At 28.8% G+C, this 23945-nt stretch overlaps 2 protein-coding genes across 4 annotated transcripts in view; one reads left to right on the top strand and one right to left on the bottom strand.

Moving 5' to 3' along the window:
- LOC129981285 (exportin-6-like) overlaps positions 1 to 2740 on the bottom strand; it is a 35582-nt gene extending 32842 nt beyond the window's left edge. For both annotated transcript variants that reach the window (XM_056092058.1, XM_056092059.1), the window contains exon 1: positions 2667 to 2740. In XM_056092058.1, the coding sequence (XP_055948033.1) occupies positions 2667 to 2669 (3 nt within the window). In that variant the 5' untranslated portion in view covers positions 2670 to 2740. The remainder of the gene's footprint in view (positions 1 to 2666) is intronic.
- A 4956-nt stretch (positions 2741 to 7696) lies between these two features.
- LOC129981364 (neprilysin-1-like) overlaps positions 7697 to 23945 on the top strand; it is a 57102-nt gene continuing 40853 nt past the window's right edge. Inside the window, exons 1-9 of one of the 2 annotated variants that reach the window (XM_056092187.1) lie at positions 7697 to 7785; positions 12249 to 12349; positions 14419 to 14472; positions 18097 to 18156; positions 19101 to 19253; positions 20693 to 20770; positions 21797 to 22020; positions 23264 to 23425; positions 23523 to 23609. In XM_056092187.1, coding sequence (XP_055948162.1) covers positions 12250 to 12349; positions 14419 to 14472; positions 18097 to 18156; positions 19101 to 19253; positions 20693 to 20770; positions 21797 to 22020; positions 23264 to 23425; positions 23523 to 23609 — 918 coding nt within the window. In that variant the 5' untranslated portion in view covers positions 7697 to 7785; position 12249. Of the gene's footprint in view, positions 7786 to 11932; positions 12119 to 12248; positions 12350 to 14418; positions 14473 to 18096; positions 18157 to 19100; positions 19254 to 20692; positions 20771 to 21796; positions 22021 to 23263; positions 23426 to 23522; positions 23610 to 23945 lie in introns of those variants that run through there. The other variant, XM_056092188.1, reaches the window with a different exon arrangement.

The following is a 23945-nucleotide window of genomic DNA, read 5'->3' as shown; positions in this document are numbered from 1 at the left end:
CGAGAAAAATATTATGATTAAAATGAGCATATAATATTTTTATTCCTAAACCTCGACAGATTTTAAACCTATTTACCATTTAATACATCAAACTTTAAATATAGCAATTTAAACTTTCCCTTTAAAAGTTATTCAATTGAATCTTTTATATTAATTACGTAGATGTTTTATAAAATTATACATAGAAATTGATCCTTCAAAAACAGAATTCAGAAAAAATAAATTTACTTGAACAACAATTGTATTTTTGTCAAAAAAAAATATCCCTGCATTTAGACATCTTATATTAGTATAATCTAAGAATTTCACTCGTTAAAAAATTAGTAGGCACTTTGGGATTATCCCGTTGACCATTTTTGCCAAACCTGATATAATCACCGAAAGGTAGCAAAAGAATTGGTGCATTTTCGTAAGCATTGACAAGTTAACGGGATAAAGTACCAAATATTACTTAAAAAGCAAGTACTGACATATTAACTGTAAGTCAAAGATTGATTGCCAAAAATATCATACCTATCTAATGATTATACCCATTATAATGACACACAGTAAAGTCAGTAGTTTCGAATGATATATGGTTAATGCACAAATACTAAAATCTTAAACTGGCTTAAAATAAAACCACTCAATATGCTTTGAAAAAATTAAGACCAAAACAAATTCTTATGCTCATAGAAAATACCTTGTATTTGCATAAATAGAGTAATATAAAAGCCTTTCCTGTGATAGATTTCATGAATTAAAAAACAACAAATAGGATGATAATGCATTTACATAAGATATATAATATGATAAATTGTACATTTAATCTCAATTTTATATAAGCAATTAAGTTCCAATTAATGATTATGCCCATTATATCTAATGGCTATTTTAAAATATTTATATTTTAGTATTATTTACCAAAATCTATCATATTTTGAAAAGAGAGAGAGAGAAAAAAAAATAACCCACCATAAATAGTTAAATACTGAACATGTTTCGAAATTATTAGCAAGATGAAGGTGTTTTGTCAACATATTTACTGTTGAGTAGCAATAGTGCCCATATCTTATAAATAAAAATATTATCATGAAATCCCAATATAAAATCAGTTAATTAAGCTACATAAACAATTCAATTATTATCTTGATGCTTCCGAGTAATAAAAATTTTACAGTGAATCAACTATTATTCCACTCCCACCCCATAATTTAAAATGGCACAGTGAAAACTACAAAACGAATACACTACAATGTTCTTTCATCTTTCAGAAATAATTTCTCCACCGTTTATAAGCAATTAAATATTCTAAGTATTATTAATTAACAATTTAATTCCAAGTTTGAATACACCTGAAATTAATTTCAAGAAACTTTATATAATTTACATTAAATAAAGTAATAATAACTAATTAGAGCTTCAAGTAAAATTGATGAGCAAATATATTAATTATTTGCAGCAGAAATTAAGTAATTTAATTTTGAAACATAACAAATTTTTAACTGTATTATTCAAATGAACAGTTTTCTTTTATATTTCTATTTTGAAGAAATTAAGTAACTGCATAAGTTAAGTAAGTTTTTATGAATGATAGCAGAAAATTCCAAAATGTATATTTCAATATTTAAACTAAACATTTTGTATGATAAATTCTATCTACAAGAAAATAACAATTCAACAAAAATAAACAATAGAATTATATATATATATATATATATATATATATATATATATATATATATATATATATATATATATATATATATATAAACCTTACAACTGAATAATGCAGTTCAAAATAAATATTTGTTATGTTTTGTAATTAACACTTTCAACAAAACAATTCATAGTGTAAATCATTTTAGTTATTCCAAAAAATACAAGTAACAATCTACTTATAAACATCTTTATTTGGCATGTGTAATTATTCTTTATTGGAATTAACATGTGTGTGATAACAATCATGTTAAACACTCTAAATTTACTTATAATCAGATGTTAAAGATGGTAGTAAAAAAAATCCTTTATCTAAAAAAAATAAGTACATGACATAAATCAAGTCTTCTAAAAACAAATATAAAAAATACATTAATATTTACGTTCTCTTACAAAGTGTCGTTGTAAAAAGAAGTAATAATCGTAAACAGTATAATCGAGGAGAGTTAGTAAAAAATGTAGACAAATTTTAAATAGAAATGACAAAATTATCAACAGCTTTAGAAATTCTATTCTAGCAGCTGTATAAATACTTGATTGGTTAAAACGTCAATCGAAGTACTAACAATGACATTAATAATTTATTAGCTGTTATGTGATTTAAAAGTGAAAGAAACCGTATTGAAGAAAGTAATTAAATGTGGAATATTTTGCATTATGGAAGAATGAAATGCTTTATTAATAGAGAGTAAGGAACAAACTTAGTTTCGAAAAACAAATGTTAAACTCCCAATTAAACACTGTACTGATAGAAATGATAAATTTTGATTTGAAGAATAAAATAGAAAATCACCATTTAATGTATAATAACTGACCAAAATCATAGAAAATTGAGAAAACCGACAATATATTTTAATATTTTCAATGCCTATCTGTACCATACAAATAGGCTTTATTTCTTGTTGTTTCAAAAACGCAATTAAGTATGAGTTTTGAAATGTTTTAAAAACTTCACTTTAGATACTTACCATATTAGCATTATTTAATATTAAAATTTTTCTGTCAACCCTTCCGTCAATTCGTCTGTCAGGCGAGTCGACATGAAAAAGACGGTTAAAAAATTAGCATCTTAACTGTTAATTTTATTTTTGAAAAAGATACTGAAAATTTTTGAAAGAAAGCATTTATAATTCCATTAATTTGATTTTTTTATTTATTTCTGAGAAAAATAAGCACATATCTGTGAAATATAATTAATTATATGAGTTCATATTTTTTATATTTTTGAGTTAGTGTCATACTTGAACAGCGTAGTCGAATCCTAGATTCAAAACATAGAATGAGCAATATGAAGTTAATAGTAATTGAATCCATTTTTGATTTAAGGCTACAAAAACTAGATCAACAAAAGTGGGAGATTTTTCTATTTAAGTAAAAGTTGGATAGAACTTTCCTTGCGAACTCAAAGTTTTGCTGAAATCTAGATATTTGTAATCATTTTCGGAATCCAGCAAAATTATTGCCAATAACTGCTGCAAACACTTGTGGTGGTACTTCATAAGCCAGGTCGGGATATGGTGGTCACTTTTGCCTAATGGTTATGCTACGCGGCTCCGGACCCTAACGTCGCGGGCTCTGTCCTCAGGAATGCAATCTCCACATTGGTGACTCGGACGCGATTTGAACATTCACACTATTCAAGTTGTTTCCGTTCGTAGCAAAAACAGCGTGAAAATTAATTTATGTTACGATTCTGAGCTTTGATATGACTTTTTAGCATGAGATTTCATTAAAATTAACCTGGTGAAACTTTCCCCTTTATATCTTTTTCTGAAAAAGTTATATTTTCAATTTTTCCCCATTACTTTAAAATTAATTTTTATCGAGTATAACAGGGGCACAGGGTATAATATAATTTTTCCGTCCTTGTCATCATCAGGGGTTTAATAAATAGAGATGACATTCGGAAAACGGAATTATTTTTTCACCCTTTCATGATCTTTTATCTCTGAAAATTTATTTTCAGGTGAACACACTAATGTTTTGCTCAGATGAGACTCATAAGTCTGACGCCAGGGACATTCATACATCCTTGTTTATCAGTCACTACAACAATGTTTTAAAGGACAATTATGATCATGATTATATCATCTAAAAACTTCATTCATCTTTCTAAAATTTTACGCTACTACCACGTGACTTTTACAGATAACACACCTGCATCAAGTCTCAGTGCTACACATTTTTATTCTGCATGGAATTATTTAACTAAGCAACAAAATCAAACAAATTGAAATTAAAAAAAAATATTTATTCCTTTCTTTTTCTGTCTTTTTCAAGAGAGTTAGTTTTACTATATATCATATAAGAAATCGAAATTCAAATTTAAAAGTAATTTTGAATAAAGTAGAAAGAAATTACAATTTTTAAAAAACATTTTAAATATTATTTAATAATATCAGATATTTTTAAAATCTAAAACGCTATACATTTGGAATTATAAAACAACGTAAAACAAAACTTGCTAAAGGTAATTAATCAGAATGTTATTAAAATAATGTTGCTTGAATATGTTGAATATTTAAATGATGCTTGAATATATTAAAAAAAGATCTACTGTGTTAAATAAATGAAAGCCGCTTCCAAATTAAGCCATTCCAAGCCGTCTAAAACATTCAAATTAAATGTAAGTACAGAATTTTCTCTGTAAACACTTCAAAGCAATCTCTAGGCTTTTGGGGATCTAATTTCGCGGGATCCAAAGCAACCCACTTTGTTTATTTGATAATATGGCCCTGTTTATAAAAAAGGTAGGTATCGAAAATGCTCATGAAAGAATTCATTGGCATATAAAAAGTTGAATTGGTTCCTAAAACTATTAATCAGCTAATGGTTTATGACTACCAGCAAGCATGCCATGGATTTCGTTTGGATTTTCTTTTAGTTAAAACTCTAGTGCAAAACACAATATTAATAATTTGCCGTAGGAAATGTTTTTAAGCGTCAAATTGTGACAGAAATTAAAGCCTTATTTATTTAATAGACTAACACTCGTTCTTACCATTGTGTACAAGAACCATCCTATTGGAGTTAAGTTTCAGTAAATTATAGATCGTAAAAACATAATTGTTCACTTATCCGTCTTTTAACTTTTACGCTACTATAATTTCACTTATTTATCATGCAAACTACACAGTTATATAAAAAAAGACTTCTTCTTTCTTCCCTTTCAACAATGGAAGAAAATCACTCAATTAAATATTCGACGAAGTAATGAATTAACTTCAGGATTCAATGATTTGAATTTCATGGCAAATCTATTGTAGCAAATTAGGCAAAAATTATTAAAAAAAAAAAAACTGCAAAAATTCAAGAAAATTGTGCACGATTTTTAAGTTGGTATCATTAAAACGATAGATTTTGAATTTTTAGAAGTTTAAAGAATCGTCTTTATTCTAAGAGCGATACTTATTTGTAAGAAAAATACACATTGATTGAATTAATATTAACCAATGAAATGAAATTCAGGTCCAAATTATTTGTTAATATAGAATTGTACGGAAATTGCAGTTTTGAGGTATATGTATGTGATGTAAGTTACTCTTGTATTTGTGGTTGATTCATATGCTTTTTAATTATTTTATAGTGAATGCAATGGAATGGCGGCAAAAATTTTACCTTCTAGTGGCTGGTAGTATGTTTCACAGATTTGTTATTTAGAGGAGAGTTTTCCTGGTGAAAGGTCCACAAAAAATATCTATGATATTAAAATAATAAAAACTGAGAATGTTCTTAGCTTTTCACCTAATGCTTAAACTTATAACCTATGATAAAAAGTGATTTTTTTTTATCTCTCATTATCCAATCAAATCTTCTAGATCTGAATCATTATGTATATTTTACAGTATCCATAAATCCTATTCCATTGATGGCTTGGAAACATGGGTATAATTTAAAATAATATTTAATTTTTTTTTCTGATTCAAGTAGAATTACTGAAGCATCGAAAGTAATGAAAGTTCTGAGGCCAATTAGTTTGAAGATTACCATGTTGTAACATTCCTCGTTTCCCAGTACTGATAAGACATTTACAGTCGTCGCTGTTGCTTACTAAACTCCTCGAGATAGCCAGATGGTGGATCTTTTCACCTGGGTTCTCTCGCATCTGTTCACTGCATTGAAAGACCACATGTGGGAATTCCTCGTCCAAGAGATATTGAGAGTACCTTCAAAGAGAAAAGGGTGTCCAAACATCTGGATGCTAAATGTTCCTCATTGTGAAAGGACTATGATAACTCCGTGTTCCAGAATAGTCAGTTATGAAAGATGCATCACACAAAGGACCTTCCCACGACCGACGGGCGCTGCTGAGAGAGCATATTGCTGAACCCTGATTGGCCGAAAGAGAGCTGAAATGACCAATGTAAATTAAGAGGTGGAGATGGTCGCCGAAATAAAGTGCGGAGATTTTTTTTAGGAGAGGAGAAGAAACGAATTGGAGGCAGACTGTTAAACTACGCCCACGAGTTCGGAGTCGGAGAACCAACTGAGTTCCAAAAATTCTGCTCCGTTATTTGATCAGTTTAGATCAAGACATTACAATGTTTACTCGATTTCTTCTTTGTAAATTAGAGATTTAAACACAAAAGATATACATACTCTATTAGCACAAAAAGCCCAACAGCATAGCTGCGATGTTTTTACGGCAACGAGGTCAAAATATCTGATAACGATTTGGAGAGGTCATACAACGTTTTGTGTTCATAGGGTAGCTGCACTTTTCAGTTTATTGGGAGACACTATTATAAATACAATTTACATGAATTTTTTATTATTAATTAAAAATAATTAAATAAACAAAGGATAAAAACATTTGTCACAATAAGCATTTGTAATTCTTTGTCTTTCAAAATCAAAAAAATTAGTTACCAATATTTATTTTTTTCGTATACGTAGAGCAGAAAAAATATAGTATAATCGTCAAAAAAATTCGAAAGATCTCCCTGAGTTCGAAAAATACATTTTTAGAAAATGTCCTTCTGTCTGTCTGCTACAAAGATGACTCAAAAACGCTTTGAGATAGATGGATGAAATTTGGTGTACTGTCTTTACACCAAATTTGCAGACAGTTATCAAATTTTGAGTAAAATTTATTCAGAGGAAGTCTGTCTGTCCGGATATTCGAATGTAAGTTAACGCGATAACTAGAAAATGAAGAGAGCTGGATAGATAAGATATGGTAGAGAGATTTAACATCTATTGTGTCTGTCAAAGTTTAAAACAAAAACAACAAAAGGTTGAGTATATATCAGTCTCTACTTTCAGAAACATGTTAACGCGATAATTTAAAAACGCAATGACGGAAATATATCAAATTAAGTATAGGATTTTGTGACTGCACGTGCAGTTTTGTGTCAAATTTTTGTTTCAATCAGTTGCTTGAAACGCTTCCGAAACTTAATTTTGATTTTCGGATACTATACACCGCATGATAGAGATTTATAGCCAAAACACTCACCAAAGATGACACGATAGATTCAGTAAAATTGCTAAATTCACGCCAAAGGTTTATATTTTGTAACTATTGTACGCCAATGCCATGCATGGTGTTCTCAGGCATGACTAATTTATTAAGGAGTATGAGAGAAAGTAAGAGTATCCTACTGATTTAAAATAAGATTTGTCACAATATCCAGTGGCATAATGAGAACTAATATTACCCGAAGCTATATATATATTCCTCCTGAAATCATATTTGGTTTTTAAAATCACGAATTATGATATTCTATCCCTACATTGTATCTTGAGGAATCAAAATAAAATTTGTGGGGAGGGCAGGACCCCTGAGATTAGAGTCCTTATCTCTAATTCCTTTGACCTCTTCTTCAAGATATCTTCAACTTCAAGAACGTACAGTTAGAGAAGTATTGCGGTTAGTGAATTTTGATCTACCAGTTTTGGGTCCACCTGATACATCTGCAGGTGTATTTTTTCAGAAAAAAAATCCTGCGTTTCAAACTGTCAGCATTTTTATTCTTCGTATAATAGATTCACTATTCTTTTCGAGCTTAGAGAATTATGTAACAATTTCTTTATCTTTGGATTAAGTTTTTAATCTGAAATAGTATTTCAAAGTTTCATATAAAGGTAAGTTTATAATTCTCATTTTTGTAAACTTTATTTGTTTATATGTTTCAATTAAAATTTTTTTTAAGGAGATTGAATTGAGGAATGAGTTTCTCTTACTAAATTTTGTTATAATTCTAAATAAATATGTAATCATTAGAATATCGTATGGCAAATTTTTTCAATATTCCATTAAAAATTAGTTTATTAAAATAAAATATTTGTTTTTACATGAAAATTGTTCATAGATCTTGGGGAAAAAATGTATTCTGAAATTTGGAAATAAACAAAAAGTCAGGCATTTTATATCTTTCAGATTTTCAATTAATATGTAGCCGTATTTGGAAATTCATAATACTCTACCAATTAATTTTTTAAATTATAGAAAAAGAATATATATTATATATTATTTTAACATTTATATCAGGTTGTATGTACATCTTAATATTTTGATCTCAAAACAACCATATAATTAATTAGGTTATAGCAATTACCAGACATCCCATTGTATTTAAGAAAATGATTTATTTTCAATCATAGATTTGAGAAGAAAAAAAAAATGAATGATTTACGTTTTAATGAGGAAAAGCATCATTAGAACTCTGAAATAAGTAAATTCTGCATTATTATGAAATAATACTACTTGCAGTTCTAAAAATTCAGATTTCATGCAGTAGAAGCAATTAATGAATTCAGCAATTATAAAAGCATTAATAGATTAATAGCACTACTTAACAGAGTTGTTTGGATTTCTAAAGAAATATTAATATTAATATTCTTGTATCGTCTTGAATACTTTCTTCCCCACTTTCTGGTATATTAATCCATCAAAGCATGTTTTATGCTTCGTATTATATTGAAGAAAATTGATATTGATTTTGGTGTTTTCTTTTACATTAACTAGTTGATACAGACATACAATGGTGGCGATAACACCAAATGCCAAACTTCATTTCTCTAAGTCATTGTAATTTCGAATTATCGCACTCATACATTCTCAATTATACAGAAAGACAGACAGTCAACCAGTGAATTTCATCCGAAATTTGATACAAATACATACATATGTCTAATTCATTTATCTAGCCATATTTGTGTTTTTGAGTTATCATATTCATATGGAACATGGCTGAAAGAATAGTCATATATTACATAGGCGGATTTCGGCCGAAATTTTAGTGAATTCCACAAATTTGTCAAAAAGTCACATACCACATTTCATGCCTACAGCTTTTTACGTATTACAGTCATCGCAGTTACAAATAAAAAAAACTGATAAATGTAATTCTCGAATTCACGGAGACGTAAAATGTCAATATTCATCAAAATTCTGGGGTCAAATTTTTTTTTGACATTTTCAGTATTTTGAATTTATATATACTTCTTGTAAAATAATTAAAACGAATAAATTCAATTTAAACTGACCTTTTCACAATTTCAAACTGTTCTGCTTAATGTCAACATGAAAGTCGCAATCTCCATTGATAATAAAGGCGAATGTGTGAGTGTGATGGCGCTCTACAGATCCGAACATTTGACCAAAAGCAAGCAAATTTGGCATATATATATATATATACCAGCCGCCTTTGGCGACCAGCCGGTTCGTTAAAATATGTTCGTTAAAATGTTAATAATTAAATATTTTATGCAATTCCTGCTTTAATAGCTTCTTCATCAAAATATTTTAAAACTTCAAATTTTGATAGTCATATAATTCACTCATAATATTATAAACGCCTACAGTCATAACATAATATGTATCTCTCTCATTTTCTGTTAGTTCCCGCAGAATTTATACTATAAATTAAAGTGGAAAGGATTAATCTGCAATTAATATAATAATATTTTTTACTAAAATAAAGTATTGTTTTGTAATATGATTACTGAAAACAGTCACTGAGCGTTTAAACTTTATGGGCACTAAAGAATATCTTTCCTAATTTATGTAATATTTCAAGAATTTGTCAACAAAATATTCTCAGATTCATTATGACCAGGACGATTCATTAACAATGTTTAATTTTAAATGCATCAAACACTCAGAAAATAAAAAGAATCGTTTAAAATAATTGGTTGAAAACAATAAAAAAAAAACTAAAAAAAACGATGTACTTAAAACTATAAGCATATACAAAAAATATATAACTAACATAAATACAATTTAATTACAAAAACATTCAACTAACCTAAAAATAATTTAAATCATCCGTTGATAATGGTTGTCATGTCAACAATTAGAACACAATGCGCATGCGTGAATTTTCAACGTCAGTTACGGTAACGCAAATGCGTGAGTTTTTTTTTACGCCAGTTGGGGTAACGCTATGCAAATTAGACATTTTTAATTTCCTTTATTCTGTGTTATTTTAATTCAAAAGTACTTAAGAATGAATCTGAAAGATCGATTAATTAACAATGTTTAATTTTAAATGCATCAAACATTAAGAAAATAAATAGAATCACTTCAAATAATAAGCCGGAAAATCTTAAGCCTAGCCTCATGAATGTTGGCGAAAAAAACTGAAGCCGTACTCATTGTCGGCGGGGAAAATGAAAAGGTGTTTTTTTTGGCGGGAAAGTTAGTTTTTAATTAATAATTAAAATTCTAATTAAAAATTCAAAAAAAGGGCTATCCTATCTTTTAAGTTAGATCAAACTACACACGGTGTGCAAATTTGATTAAAATCGGTTAAGTAGTTTAGGAGTCCATCGCGGACAAACAACGTGACACGTAATTTATATATATATATATATATATATATATATATATATATATATATATGCTTTTGAGAATGGCAAAGTGAATTCAGGAAACTTTTTTTAATTTTAATTTTAACTAATTAAAAATTAACCTGAATTTTGGCGTTTTGGTGTGATAACTTATAAAAATTCTACAAATATAAATTTTATACTGTTTCAAAACTTCAAAAAAGATCTTTGTAATGATACAAATTTAATAATTGAGCAAAATTTTGCTGAGTTTTATCATTTTCAATTTTTTTTTAAAAATTTAACTGTCGACAATAGAATGCATTGTTGCCTGAAGTTCAAATCGTTTTAATTGTTTCATCAGCTGTCTGACTGAGCAATTTCTTTTATTGCTGAAAAAGAAACAATAAAAATTTTGTTTAGTATCTGTATAGTATACGAAACGTGAAATTTATTTGATAGGTGAACCACATATTTACATAGCCCTATAATGACATGGGACTCGCCTCCATTAAGAAGGTTCATGCACACAATGAGAGGAGTGTGCTTAAAACAATTAAAGTAACACATCTTGTAAGTCTGACACTCTAGCAGTATAATGGATTAGTTGCATCTAAATTGCTAATTGAAATTAAAGACCACCAATATTCCCGATGAACCAGCTGGTTGTTAATGGTGATTAGTAATCACTTAATTAAAAAAAATCTTCTGTTTTGAGATATCATAACTAAAAATGTTCGTTTCATGAAGTAAAATTCATTCTTTAAATATTCAGTTAAATTCTTCCAATTTGAATTTATTATTATTTTACTTATAAGCTTTTTAACCCTTTCGAAAGTCATGGGAAGTATGTTTCCCACCAAATTCTTCAATCTTTGTATGAAGTTATGTAGGTTGACGAGCTTTGACAAATTTTTTAATAAGACAGAAACTTAGATGTTTCAGTTCCTTATCTCACACAAAATGGTGTGACTTGATTTGCTACTTAATTATTAATTAACCAAATTAATTAATCAATCAAATTAAATTTATCTAATAAGCTAAATGAATCACGTTTCATAAGCTAATTTCAATCTTAAAAATATTTTAATACACCATTACTAGAAAAAAAATGTCCTTTAAAAGAGTTAATCATTTGTTTTTAACAGCTTAAATAAGGCTCCATGTTTAAAATTTTGTATTCAAACATCGAATGCCAGTAAAATGCTTGTCTTGGAATTTCAATATTTTATTTAGAGAAACAAAATCTTTTCCTCCACACTTAAATCCTTTGGATTTATGCAATATTCATCTAATAAATAAGTTCTTTTCCTACGCCATTTCGTGAAACAGACAATGAGTAAACTTGAAATATTTCTTGAAATCCATCTGTCATGCCTTTGAGTGCTTATCACATGCTTAAAATCCGAAAACACGTGTAAGTTACTTATTTTAACCTGTGATACGGAACGATCAAGGACTAATAAAGCTCGCTTTTAAGAAGTATTTCTAAATATAATGATGAATATAAAGTTCTTACCAACTATTTTAAAATCAAGGAAACATGGTTTAACGAAACATATCTTCGTGTGAGAATAATATCGTTTGCATTTGAAAAGATAAAAGATATTCTTTTTCAGAATGGTTTAACGAAACATAGCTTCGTGTGAGAATAATATCGTTTGCATTTGAAAAGATAAAAGATATTCTTTTTCAGAATGGTTTAACGGAAAATAGCTTCGTGTGAGAATAATATCGTTTGCGTTTAAAAAGATTAAAAAAAAATTCTTTTTCAGAATGAATAGAAATAGAAGACAGCATGTTTGTTGGAGTGTAGTAGTCATCTTAACAACCATTGGTTGTGGTGTTTTTTTATACGTCAGCTACATTTATGAAAGTAAGTTTATTTTCTTGCAAGATATTTAAAGTTGTCTTTCCTAACTCTGTTAGATGGATTACAATTTTTATTATGCTTTTTTAAGTTTGTTTTTTGTTAATATGTATTAACATACTTTTTTATAAATTGTTATTATTATTTGCATATAAGTACTTTATATTTATTATGTATTAATTGCGCAGTTATACAAAATCTAAATTTTCCTCAGCTGGTCAATCGGTTTTTCTAACGTTACACTTTTTGGGTTGGCAAATATGGTAAACACACACACACACACACACACACACACACACAAAAGAACTTTGAGTACGAAACATTGTAGCATGATACTATTTTAGGTTTTACTCGTGTATATATATTTTTAAAACTTTCTCTTAATTACTGATCAACAAATATGTATCAATAAAAATATATTCAACATCTCAAGTATAAATACAATTACTAAAATAAGTGTAGTTAAAACCGGAGGGAGTGTTCTTCCAAAACTTTCTCGCATACTCTCTGATAAAAGTGTTATCTCAGACATTAGCATACAATAATTTCAAAATATTATTTGGCAAGAATTTAGCCTTTTTACTGAATCAATCGTGTCATCCTTGGTGAGAGATTTGGCGATTTATCCTGGAATGTGGCTAATAGTACACGAAAATCGGATTTGTGCTTTAAACATGTTTTTCTCAACCGATTGAAACAAAACATAGATACAGACGTAAGCTTGCAATCACAAAATCACTTACTAAATTTGATATATTTATCATTGCGCTTTTGAATTATCGCGTTTACATGTTTCTGTAAGTACGGACAGACAGAAAGGCTACCCTTCGTTAGATTTGGCTCAAAATTTGAAAGACGTCTACACTTTAGATGCTAAAAATTAGAATCGAATTTTATCAGTTTAGTTCTTTTCGTTTTGTAGTTATCTTGTTAATTTATATTCGAACAATCGGACGAACAGACTTCCTGTGAACAGGTTTTGCTCAAGATTTGATAGAAATCTGCTAATTTGGTGTAAAGACTGTATACCAAATTTCATCTGTCTAGCTCAAAGCGTTTTTGAGTTATCTTTGATACAGACAGACTTAGGGAAATTTTTTAAAAAATCTGTTTTTTGAATTCAGAAAGGTCTAAAACGCGGAGATTAATCAAAATCTCGAATTCGAATTTTTTGACGATTACAGTACTTTTTCTACTATATTTCGCATACCAGGAAGTAAAAATATATTTAAAATTTTATTAAAATGAATAAGAAAAATTTCACCAAAAGAAATTCTAAAATATTTCATTTTTTTAATCTTAAAACCGGTTTAAGAATGAGTTTTTAAACTAATATGCCCCAAAATTATTGTGAAAAATAGAAGAAAAAAATCCATACATTTTAAATTAAAAATAGAGAAAATTTTTTCTTAATGAGCATTTACTATCTAAGAAGTAACTAAATACCAAATTTAGAACTGTAATTCCAATAATCTGTTCTGTAAAGAGTCGTTAACGTTGTTTTTTTTTTCCATCATACATGTGATATAACGCAATTTACGGATAGCATCCCAGTTGTAAATAATGTTATGTTGATAAAGTATGATAAAATAATTTTATTCGAGTTTCTTTCGATTTCTCCAAAATTTGATGCAATTCAACAGTTTTTATATTAAAATTTCATATCAAATTTAATTTATATACATACTTTACACACACACACTAAACAAAATCATTGAAAAATTTTCATGTGTGATTGTTATCGTTATACATTCAGTAAAATAGAGAACTTATCAAAATTGAAAAAATCAAATAAAACTTACAGATGTGGTAGGCATGATATTATTTTCTATTCGCAGTTATTAAATATTACGAGTTATTTGAATTTTAGCTGAATACAGATCATAAGGCGTAATTATTACGTGATATTTCATCTCTTCTTTACAATTAATTGCGGTTTTCAACAATAACAATTAAGTAAGCAATTTTAAAACTATGATATCTGAATTACAATTTTTAGAAAATTGAGTTTTTTTGTGAAAAAAATTTAAAAAGTTACGAAGTATTTATTCCATTTAAACAATATTTTTTTTTAGAAAAATTCATGAAATCCTGTAAAAACTGTGGTGAAATTTCGACCGTTGGGAAAGGTAAGATAAAATAACATTTTATTCATTACTATTAACTGCAGTTTGGAAATTTAAAGAGCGTGGGCTTTATTTTAATCTTTGAAGAAATTCCAACCAATATGAACTTGATGTTTTTAGTTAAATTTAAAGTAAAACATATTATAGAATTTGGAAGTATAGAGCCGGCGTCCTGGCATAGGGGTAGCGCGTCTTCCCGTGATCTGGGCGTCCTGAGTTCGAGTCCCGGTTTGGGCATGGTTGTTCTTCCTGTTCTATCTGTGAGATGTGTGAATGTGCCCTCCTGTAAAAAGGGGTTATTCAAGCGAATGAATGATGCATGAGTTGTCAAGTCGTACTCTTGGCCCAAGTTGGCTCTACGATAAAAACAAGAGGCCCTCCCTCTTAGGCTTAAATCGGCTGTTTTTTAACAGCGGGCTTGTCCGTGGCATGTGCCATAAGAAACAACAACAACAAATATAGAATCAAAACCTGGTAATTTTTAAGGATTGATATCTCTGTTATTAAATTTTTAGAAAAGATTTGAATATTTCTTTCATATTTTTTGGACTAATTCATATTTAGCTCAAATTGCACTACTTTTGAAATCGAAATACCTAAAAAAATTAGTGAATGAAAATTTGATTATAATCATTCAGATTGTATGTTATATTTGCAGTACTTTCGAACTAATATCAAATTTCTGCCAATTCTTTGAAGAACTATGAACGGCAGGATCGCGACTCATATATATTTTTTCGGACTATTTTGTATTTTGGGGCAAAAATTATTCAAAATTGGGGTTATTTTTTTAAAGACAGCATTGCTGTGTAAATTTGACATTAAAAAAGTAAAACAAATTTTAAAGAAAGCTTTTGAAATAAAAATGGATTAACATCGTATTTCGGCAAATACAGGATCAGCTTAAGGCACAAAAGGGACTTGATTATTGTTATTACAAATCAAACAATTATTACAACTGATGGGTTTATTAGCAAAAGAAGCTAAATATGACTTGAAATTAATTTATGAAAGAGCATTTATCTTTTTTTATCGGGTGTAAGAAACGTAGTATTATTCTACACTTTTTTAAGCAAAAGCATTAAAGCATTTTTTCGATGCATTGCATTTTTTTATACTTGTGACTACATATTTCTAGATACTTTAAATACTGTGGTGGAAAGCTTATAAGCCAGTTAACAGCTACGAAACACAGGCAATTGCTTTTGTCTTGTGGTCTTGTTACTCGGCTGCAAACCACAAGGTATCAGGTTCTATCCTCGCTCATAATATTACCGCTACATTCGTGACCTCGGACGATGAACCTTCAACCTTCGTGCAGCTGTTGTGGCTCCTTCTACTCACAGCAACCAAAGTCCTCAGATTCACTTGACGCAGCAACACAAAGCCGTCAGACTGACTTGACGTAACAGCATCAGCACAGCAACCACTCACCCACACATGCTCGCGATAACGCTTGGCGCTACTCAAAAGGGTGCAGGCTCATTAGACTCAACAGCTAATAAATACATCACCATTAGGGATTGCAATACCGGACCAAAATTTCAATACCGGTATTCGATATTTTTTAGATCTTAATACCGGGATACCGGTTTTAATACCGGTATTAGAAATTTTAGAAAAAGAAAGAAAACACAGGTGTTTCTTTGTTTTTTTTCCAGTTTTATTAGAGAGTGTAAATATCACAAAAAGTAATATGTAACTTATAAATTATAACAGTATATAAAGAATCACAAAAAAGTAAAGGAACATCTTATTTATTTAAATCACAAAAAAAGTGTAAATATCACTATTCAGTTAATTGTACTATTACACATTTTTTAAATGTGATTCTTAAAAAACATAATGCATCCATTGTACTGTCATTATGCCTGAAAAGTAATTTTGTGTACAAATTACCAGCTGTCGAAAACGCTCTTTCGGCATCTACGCTAGTTGATGGTACTGTTAGCAGTGCGCGATATACTTTTTCCAAGTATTTACCTCTAAATCCCTCATTTTCAAATAAATCATTTTCTCGTCGGATGATTTTGGATATAGGTGATTTCTGAATTGTATTATGATTCATTGAATTTTTTTTTATTTATCACTAATTCTAATTTTTGTTCAAGAGACAATTCCTTTTCACTATCGACATTAGTGTCATCATAATCTTCGATAACTGAACCGAATTCTTCTGAATGTGGATACGTTTGTGGGTAAAAAATTAAAAAAAAATTACTATAAACTTAATCATATTTAAATTGATTGTTTTCTTTTCTTCTTTTTCATTTTCATTTTTAAAATCATTATAATTATGTAAATACCATAAAACATTTTCTATTTCGGTATGCCTTTCTTCTGTGCGATTTTTCAATGTAATATATAATTCTTCAGATAATGATGTGTGCTGTTCTTTCATGACTGCAACTTGAAATTTATTGTTGCATTAGCTGTTAATAAATTAAAATCTCTCCGACATAATGCCTCTATAGTCAGTTTTATTGGAAGTAGAGCTGATATAATTCTGGATATTATGTCGAATTCACTATCTGAAAAATTAATTTACAGGTTTAAGTCGATTATTGCTTTTTGGATTGGATTTCTAAATTTCAAAAATCGTTCCATCATTAGGAGTAAACTGTTCCAACGTGTCTTAGAATCTATTATTAACATATATTCTATTTTATTTTCAGTTTGTATATATTTTTGTAATATGGCATTTTTTGTAGGAGAACGTTTAAATATCTTAACAATTTTTCGAACTTTATAAATTATAGGAAGCAATTCTTGATAGGTTAATATTTCATCCTCATTAGCAATATCTTCTTCAACAATTACATTGTTCATTATCTTCATTGTCAATATCACAATTGCTTTTGTCTTGTTACTCGGCTGCGAACCGCAAGGTCCCAGGTTCTATCCTCGCTCAATTCAATCCGCTACAATACCATACCCAAGCGTAAAGGCAAGAGCTTTCGAAACTACATATGAAAATTGCGTGTCTATTACCCATTCATTTGGCTTTGAAGGACTCAATCAGCTCATTTTTGGTATCGAAACACAATTGTAATAAACTTAAAAGGTAACTTTAATAAATACAACAAAAAGTAATTTAAAAGAGTTAGTTCTAGAAGCACAGGACTAGACATGAATTCTGATGAGCTGACAACATTCTTTTGTATTTCTCAATGGTATATAGTGCATAAATACCATGCGGCAACTCACTCATAGAATGACCAATTGGCTCACAGCATTGAATGTACCTACGGCAATTGGCTCAAGCCATTGAGTATACTTATGGCAATACGGCAATTGGCTCAAGCCATTGAGTATACTTATGGCAATACGGCAATTGGCTCAAGCCATTGAGTATACTTATGGCAATACGGCAATTGAATATACCTACTGATATTCAAGAATATCAGTATATATAATCAATTTTGGTAATCGAACTCTTTATTCTCAGAAAATTCTGAATGCTGTATATGTAAAATAAACATTAAAAAAACAAGTGAGTGATAAAATTCTTGAAATATTTTTACGTTTAAATTAAGACATGATATATTTATGTAAATAAAATAAACAATTTTTGTATTTTGAGAATTTTTTTTTAATTATTATTAATACATTTTGTTTCCGAAACAGAAAAGCTTGTACAAGATGATTGTCAAAAAATATGTTACTCTAAAGAATGCGTTATTGCTGGTAAGTTGTTAAAATTGTTATTACTTCCTAAGCAGCATACATTTAATTGCATTAATTTATTATTATAATTATACATTTAATTAATAAATGAATAATAATAATTATACATTAATATATTTAATTCCTTACAGGGCTTTAATCACAAGTGAAGGCACATGCTATTATTTATTAGTTTTTAATTATTTAAGTCCAATTTATTCGAAATTTGTAAAGAGCATGTCTTGAAGATTTTTATAGTATCATTAGTAAATATTCGCTGATTGTAATAACAAATTATTTTAAAATTAGAAACATTGATAGATTTTTTAAAAATCTGTTTGTTTTTTTCCCCCGTGTTTTCTGTTTTTCAAATAATTTCTATGTATGCTGAATTTTACTGCAAATTCTTATATATGAGAAAAAATTATTTTTTTATAAATAGAATGAAAATAAAAACTATTGCTTTCATAAATCTTCTTTCCCCAATTTTATTTGAATAATGTGAATTATTCGTGAAGTTGCACAATTCAGAAAAGGCAAGTTATTTTTAGTATATGAAACTGCAAAGTGTTTAAAATTCTAATTTTCCCGAAATTTGGCAAAAAACTTTGTCTGACCTCAAGCCCAGAAAACTATAAATTACTCCAGAAATCAACAACAACATTAACAAAAAATATCCTGAAAATTTATAAATAAAAATATATCAACCAATGTAAGTTTTAAATATATTTCAAAAGTTTATGAAATTTTTCTCAAACATGCAATTTAAACCATTTACCATAGTAAATATAATCTTTCTAGTTAATAAATTGCAGGCTTTACTTTTTTGGAATAGCTAATCACAAGTTATGATGAAAATGTCAATCACCTAAACTGTTTTACTAAGTAATGCATTCATAAACTATAAAAAAATAACATTTTTTTTTTACAGTCTAATTATTAATTTTATATGATTTATTTTTCAGCAAATTTCATCTTGGAAAATATGGATGCAAGTAATGATCCTTGCGAGGATTTTTATTCATTCGCTTGCGGAAACTGGATGAAAAAGTTCAGCAAGGATGACAACTATTCAGTAATAGATGGAATGGGAAACACTCTATTGCTCACTATCAAAGGTATCTTGTTATTTTCTTGATTACCGATTATAATAAGCATCATACGGAATGCTGATACTTTTTCAATAACTGATTATCGCACATTATAATCGAAAATATTCAATTATTTAAAAAAATGGTCTCTAAAAGTGCTATATAAATTTTATTTTGGAAAGCGTTACCTTTATATTGAAATTTGTAAACACTTATTATTCAAACGAGGATACCTGATTTTGAATACAAATTCTATTTCTAGAGATTAAATTAGCCTGAATTCATACAAAACCTTTTCTCACCAAAAAAAAGTAGACGAATGAATTATGAACAGTTAAAAGTTTGGTCTCTAATATTGGTTAATTAAATAATGGTTTCTGTTTTCTCTTCAATTCAAGCTAATGTATTCGAAATTTTACTCCAGTAGCATGATCGCTACAAATGAATTATAATCGTTGAAGAATATTTTTAAATGCTTCAACTTTTAATTGTCTCTATTTCTTACAGAAGCATAAGATCTATTTAATGCTAGTTTATAAGGATGACGGCTAGGTTTCTATCATGTGATTGAAAGCTACTAGTTCGAAATTCTGAAAACGCATACAAATTATGTGATTCATTCTGTTACTTTTCTTTTAATATATTACACTAATCTAACAAATGAAATAAAATATTACTTAAGTTGTTTGTTTCTTATGGCACTTGCCACTGACAAGCCCGCTGTTACGAAGACAGCGATTTAAGCCTCAGGGGAACGTCTCTAATTTTTTATAGCAGCGCCAACTAGGGCCAAGAGTACGACTTTGCCTCTCACGCATCATTCATTCGCTTGCACAACCCCTTTTTACAGGAGGGCACATTCACACATCTCACAGATAGAACAACAGAAGAACAACCATGCCCAAACCGGGACTCGAACCCGGGACGCCCAGATCACGGGGAAGACGCGCTACCCCTATGCCAGGACGCCGGCATTACTTAAGTATGGTACGCTAGTTTGTAAAGCATTTATGTCGTTGATATATGGGCATCATAACTTGCTCAAACTGTTGCTAAAAACTGCGATATGAATTATTTGATATGGGTTTTGAGAGATCATTAAATATTTTTTATATATTTTGTTCTGTTATAGTTAATGTTAGATTTAATTCCATAATGTGCTTGATGTTTTTCTTAAAAGAATAAAAATTCACTTACTATTAGATGAGAAATTTCATTTTCAGGCGATAACTGTTAAGGATGTACGATGCTATTCTGATGACAAGAACAGTTTCCAGTTTCTTAGTAACCGCCTAACATCACAATGATTTTTTATTAGATTTAATAAAAATCAAAAAAATATATTTATCAATATTTTCTCTGTTTTGCTGAATATGAGCATAATCCTTCGCTGTTGTGCAAGTGCAATATGAGTAATTTCAAAACGTATATCTTAATATGTAAATGCTTATATTTCTATTTCTTAGATTTATTAGAGAATTCGAAAGATTCTGTTGGAAGCTCAGAGAAGTTGAAAACGATGTATGATTCTTGCATGGAAGAACGTAAGCATACCATTTCATGATAATTACATATGCAATAATTAGTTAATTTAAATATATTCTTTGTAAAAAATAATGGGAATATTTTCATACTGCAAATAATAGTTTTTTATTGACTCATAGGAGTTAGTATTAATTCAATCATGCTGCTGAAATTTTGTATATAGAAAAATATAATTATCAAATTCATGGTTTAAATCATTGCTTTTTTTTCAATATTTGATAAATATATTTCTCAATTTCCTGATGAGTACTTTTATGTTAAAAATTTTGTTTTCAAATATTTTATCCTAATATAAGATGCTATTTTTATTCTCAAGTTTATTGATCGCTTTATTTAAAATAAATTACAATTGAAGAACGAATATAAAATAATAATGCCATCTCGACAGTTCGATTGAATTTTTGATTATAAAATTTAAAAAGCATTACAAATTCATTTTCCTTTTAGCTTTTTGTCGCAATCTTTCTCATATTTTATTATTTAGTGAAAATATTTCTTTCTATTAACTCTTACGTTATACTTAACTAAAAACCACTGTGATATAAACAATGCAAATATGTTTGATGGGTAGGATGGTGCTAAATTGAATGAGTCCTCAGATAAATTCCACATAGATTTTTTTTTAAAGGTTTTCATTTCAATGTGAATATTTTCTTAAGTTTCTTTCGTCGAAAACAGAGTATCTAACAAGATCTTTTAAATAATCCATAAAATTTTAGGATACTTAAAAGACTACGTTTTATTTTAATTTTCAGAATTATTTTCTTAGCAAGAATAGTGTGTATGAGAGAAAATATTAAGTGAGAAAATTTCTTTAGTTTTTTTTTTATCTTCTAAAGGCAGCGGAGTTACAGCAAAAATATTAGGATTGTCAATTTTGTCTAACTAACAGGGCAAAACAATATTAAGGGTGGGAGAAGATTCTTTCCCATGCCATTTTATTATGACTCAAAGTAATGCTTTAAATTTTAAGGCATTCGAATTCTCAAATATTTTCTTTAATATTTCCTTTTTTCCAATAACAGGTTCTTCTGAATGGAACGCTATATCTTCAGTCATAAATTTCTTGGATCAGAGTGGAATTCACAAGTGGCCAAACCCACCAGAAAATTCTGAAATGGAAGCATCTTCTCTGACCTCCATCCTTTCAAATTTGGCTGCCCATAACGAATTCGCGTTCCTGAACTTCAAACCTAGTCATTATGAACCAAAAGATGCCCCATCATATGATGATCTCCTCAAATTAACTGTTAGTATATTAATAGTAAATAGGATTAGATAGGATAAGTAGACAGGATTGTTCAGGACGGTCTTCCCTGGCCTCCATTCTTTCAAACCTAGGTGCCCATAATGAATTTATATTCTTATTCTTCACATCTAGCCTTTATAAACTAGAAGTTGCCCTACCATATTCTGATTTTCACAAATTAACTGCAAGTATATTAATAGTAGATAGACATAGTTTAAATAGTTCTATGCAAAGACTTTTCGAATTTACTTTCTGTCAGAAGTAATTTCATTGGAAGAAAAGTTTTACTTCTATACTTCTATATAATGTATCAACAAGTTGTATCATAAATGTTGATGAGAAATTTAACGGTTACGACACATAATTGGACGGATGTTCTGGAATTTCTTCAGTGTTCATCTCTTGAAATACAATTTTAAGGTATTTTATCGCGAAAAAATATCAGGACAAAGGAAATATCCTTAAACAATTTATAGCCATATAATGGATAGGACCATATATGGCCATAACTATCTTTATATAGACATATAATGAATAGTTATGTATTTTTAATCAAATATGGTATACAAACATTAATAGTGACCGACCACCACACTTATTTCTTAGAAACGTGGTGGCCAAAACAAATAATTTCTATACTGTTCGTTTCCTGAAGTGGAAATATTGACGCTTTTGCATATGCGTCCTTCGGTGTTGGTTTCAGCAAAATAAATTATACAGAAAGTGGAAAATGTTTATTTTTTTTAAAGTATTTAACGAAGTATACAATGTTCTCATTTAAACAAAAGTGAAAGTTTTTAAACGAAACTAAATATAAACATCGGGAAAAAAATCCCCGAAAAAGCACTATTCTTATTGAATATCAATTTCCTGCAAAGTTTAACCGTGCAAAGTGACAGGTTTTCTGAAGCGAATATCATTATTTAATAATCAAATATATGCATAACAATCTGCGCGTTGATAAATAATTAATTTGTCGAAATTCATAGCTTTTTTGTTAGATAATTTGTCAAAATCACTACGGTGGTCACAGCCCTGGGTGATGCCCTTTTACTATTACCCTTTTACCTATTTACTTTTTAGCATGAGAAATAGAATTCATGGAAACTATTCTGCAAATAACAAAGTGAAATAAGAACAATAATTAATAATATTTTATTGGAAAATGAAAGAAAATTTATAACATAGGCTCTTCAGTTAAAATTAAATTAAGGAATTATTTTTAAAAATATTTTTCTTTCAGGCATATCCCAGTTATCCTCTAATGCATGATGAATCTGAATCTGAAATTTTCGAAAATATGATCCTTCATATTCTGAAACTTTTTGGTGTTAACGCAGAAGATGCGAATAGAACTTGGATAGAATTTAAAACCATCGACACTTCCGTTTTGAGGCTACATAGGGTAACATGTTTTCCTACTTGATTTCCCTAGTATTATTTTGAGTATTGAGAACTGAATATTATTTTATTATATATATTATTATTATTACTTTTTACAGGAAACTTCTGAAACGATAACTTATGACGAAGAAGGCAGTGAGCCTTTGGGATATGCAAATTGTTCATCAAACGCTACGGATTCAACGGTAATAAATCTTATTCTCTGTTGCTACTATAGGCTACATTAACAAAAGAGATTGCAAATTTTTTCGAAATTATTTTATTGTTTAGTAACTGTTTCCTTCTGTATTCAACTCATTTCATTCTTTTTACTCTACAATTAATTCTTTAATTTTAGCATTAATATTGGAAATGTTCAAAAATATCCTTCAGACAAGTAAAAGAATTATTTGGTGTGAGACTGATGTAATGAGAAAAGTATTTGATTTAGACATATTTAAAAAACGATTAAACTTGAGAGAGTATTCTTTCCAGCGATTTTTTTTTGTACATTTTGAAAACGTTTCGTCAGGAAGTGAACA

This window comes from Argiope bruennichi, chromosome 8 (assembly GCF_947563725.1).
Source record: "Argiope bruennichi chromosome 8, qqArgBrue1.1, whole genome shotgun sequence".
Taxonomy (NCBI): Eukaryota; Metazoa; Arthropoda; class Arachnida; order Araneae; family Araneidae; genus Argiope; species Argiope bruennichi.
The sequence above is the reverse complement of the archived record's forward strand: the minus strand, read 5'-3'. Positions and strand labels throughout refer to the sequence as shown.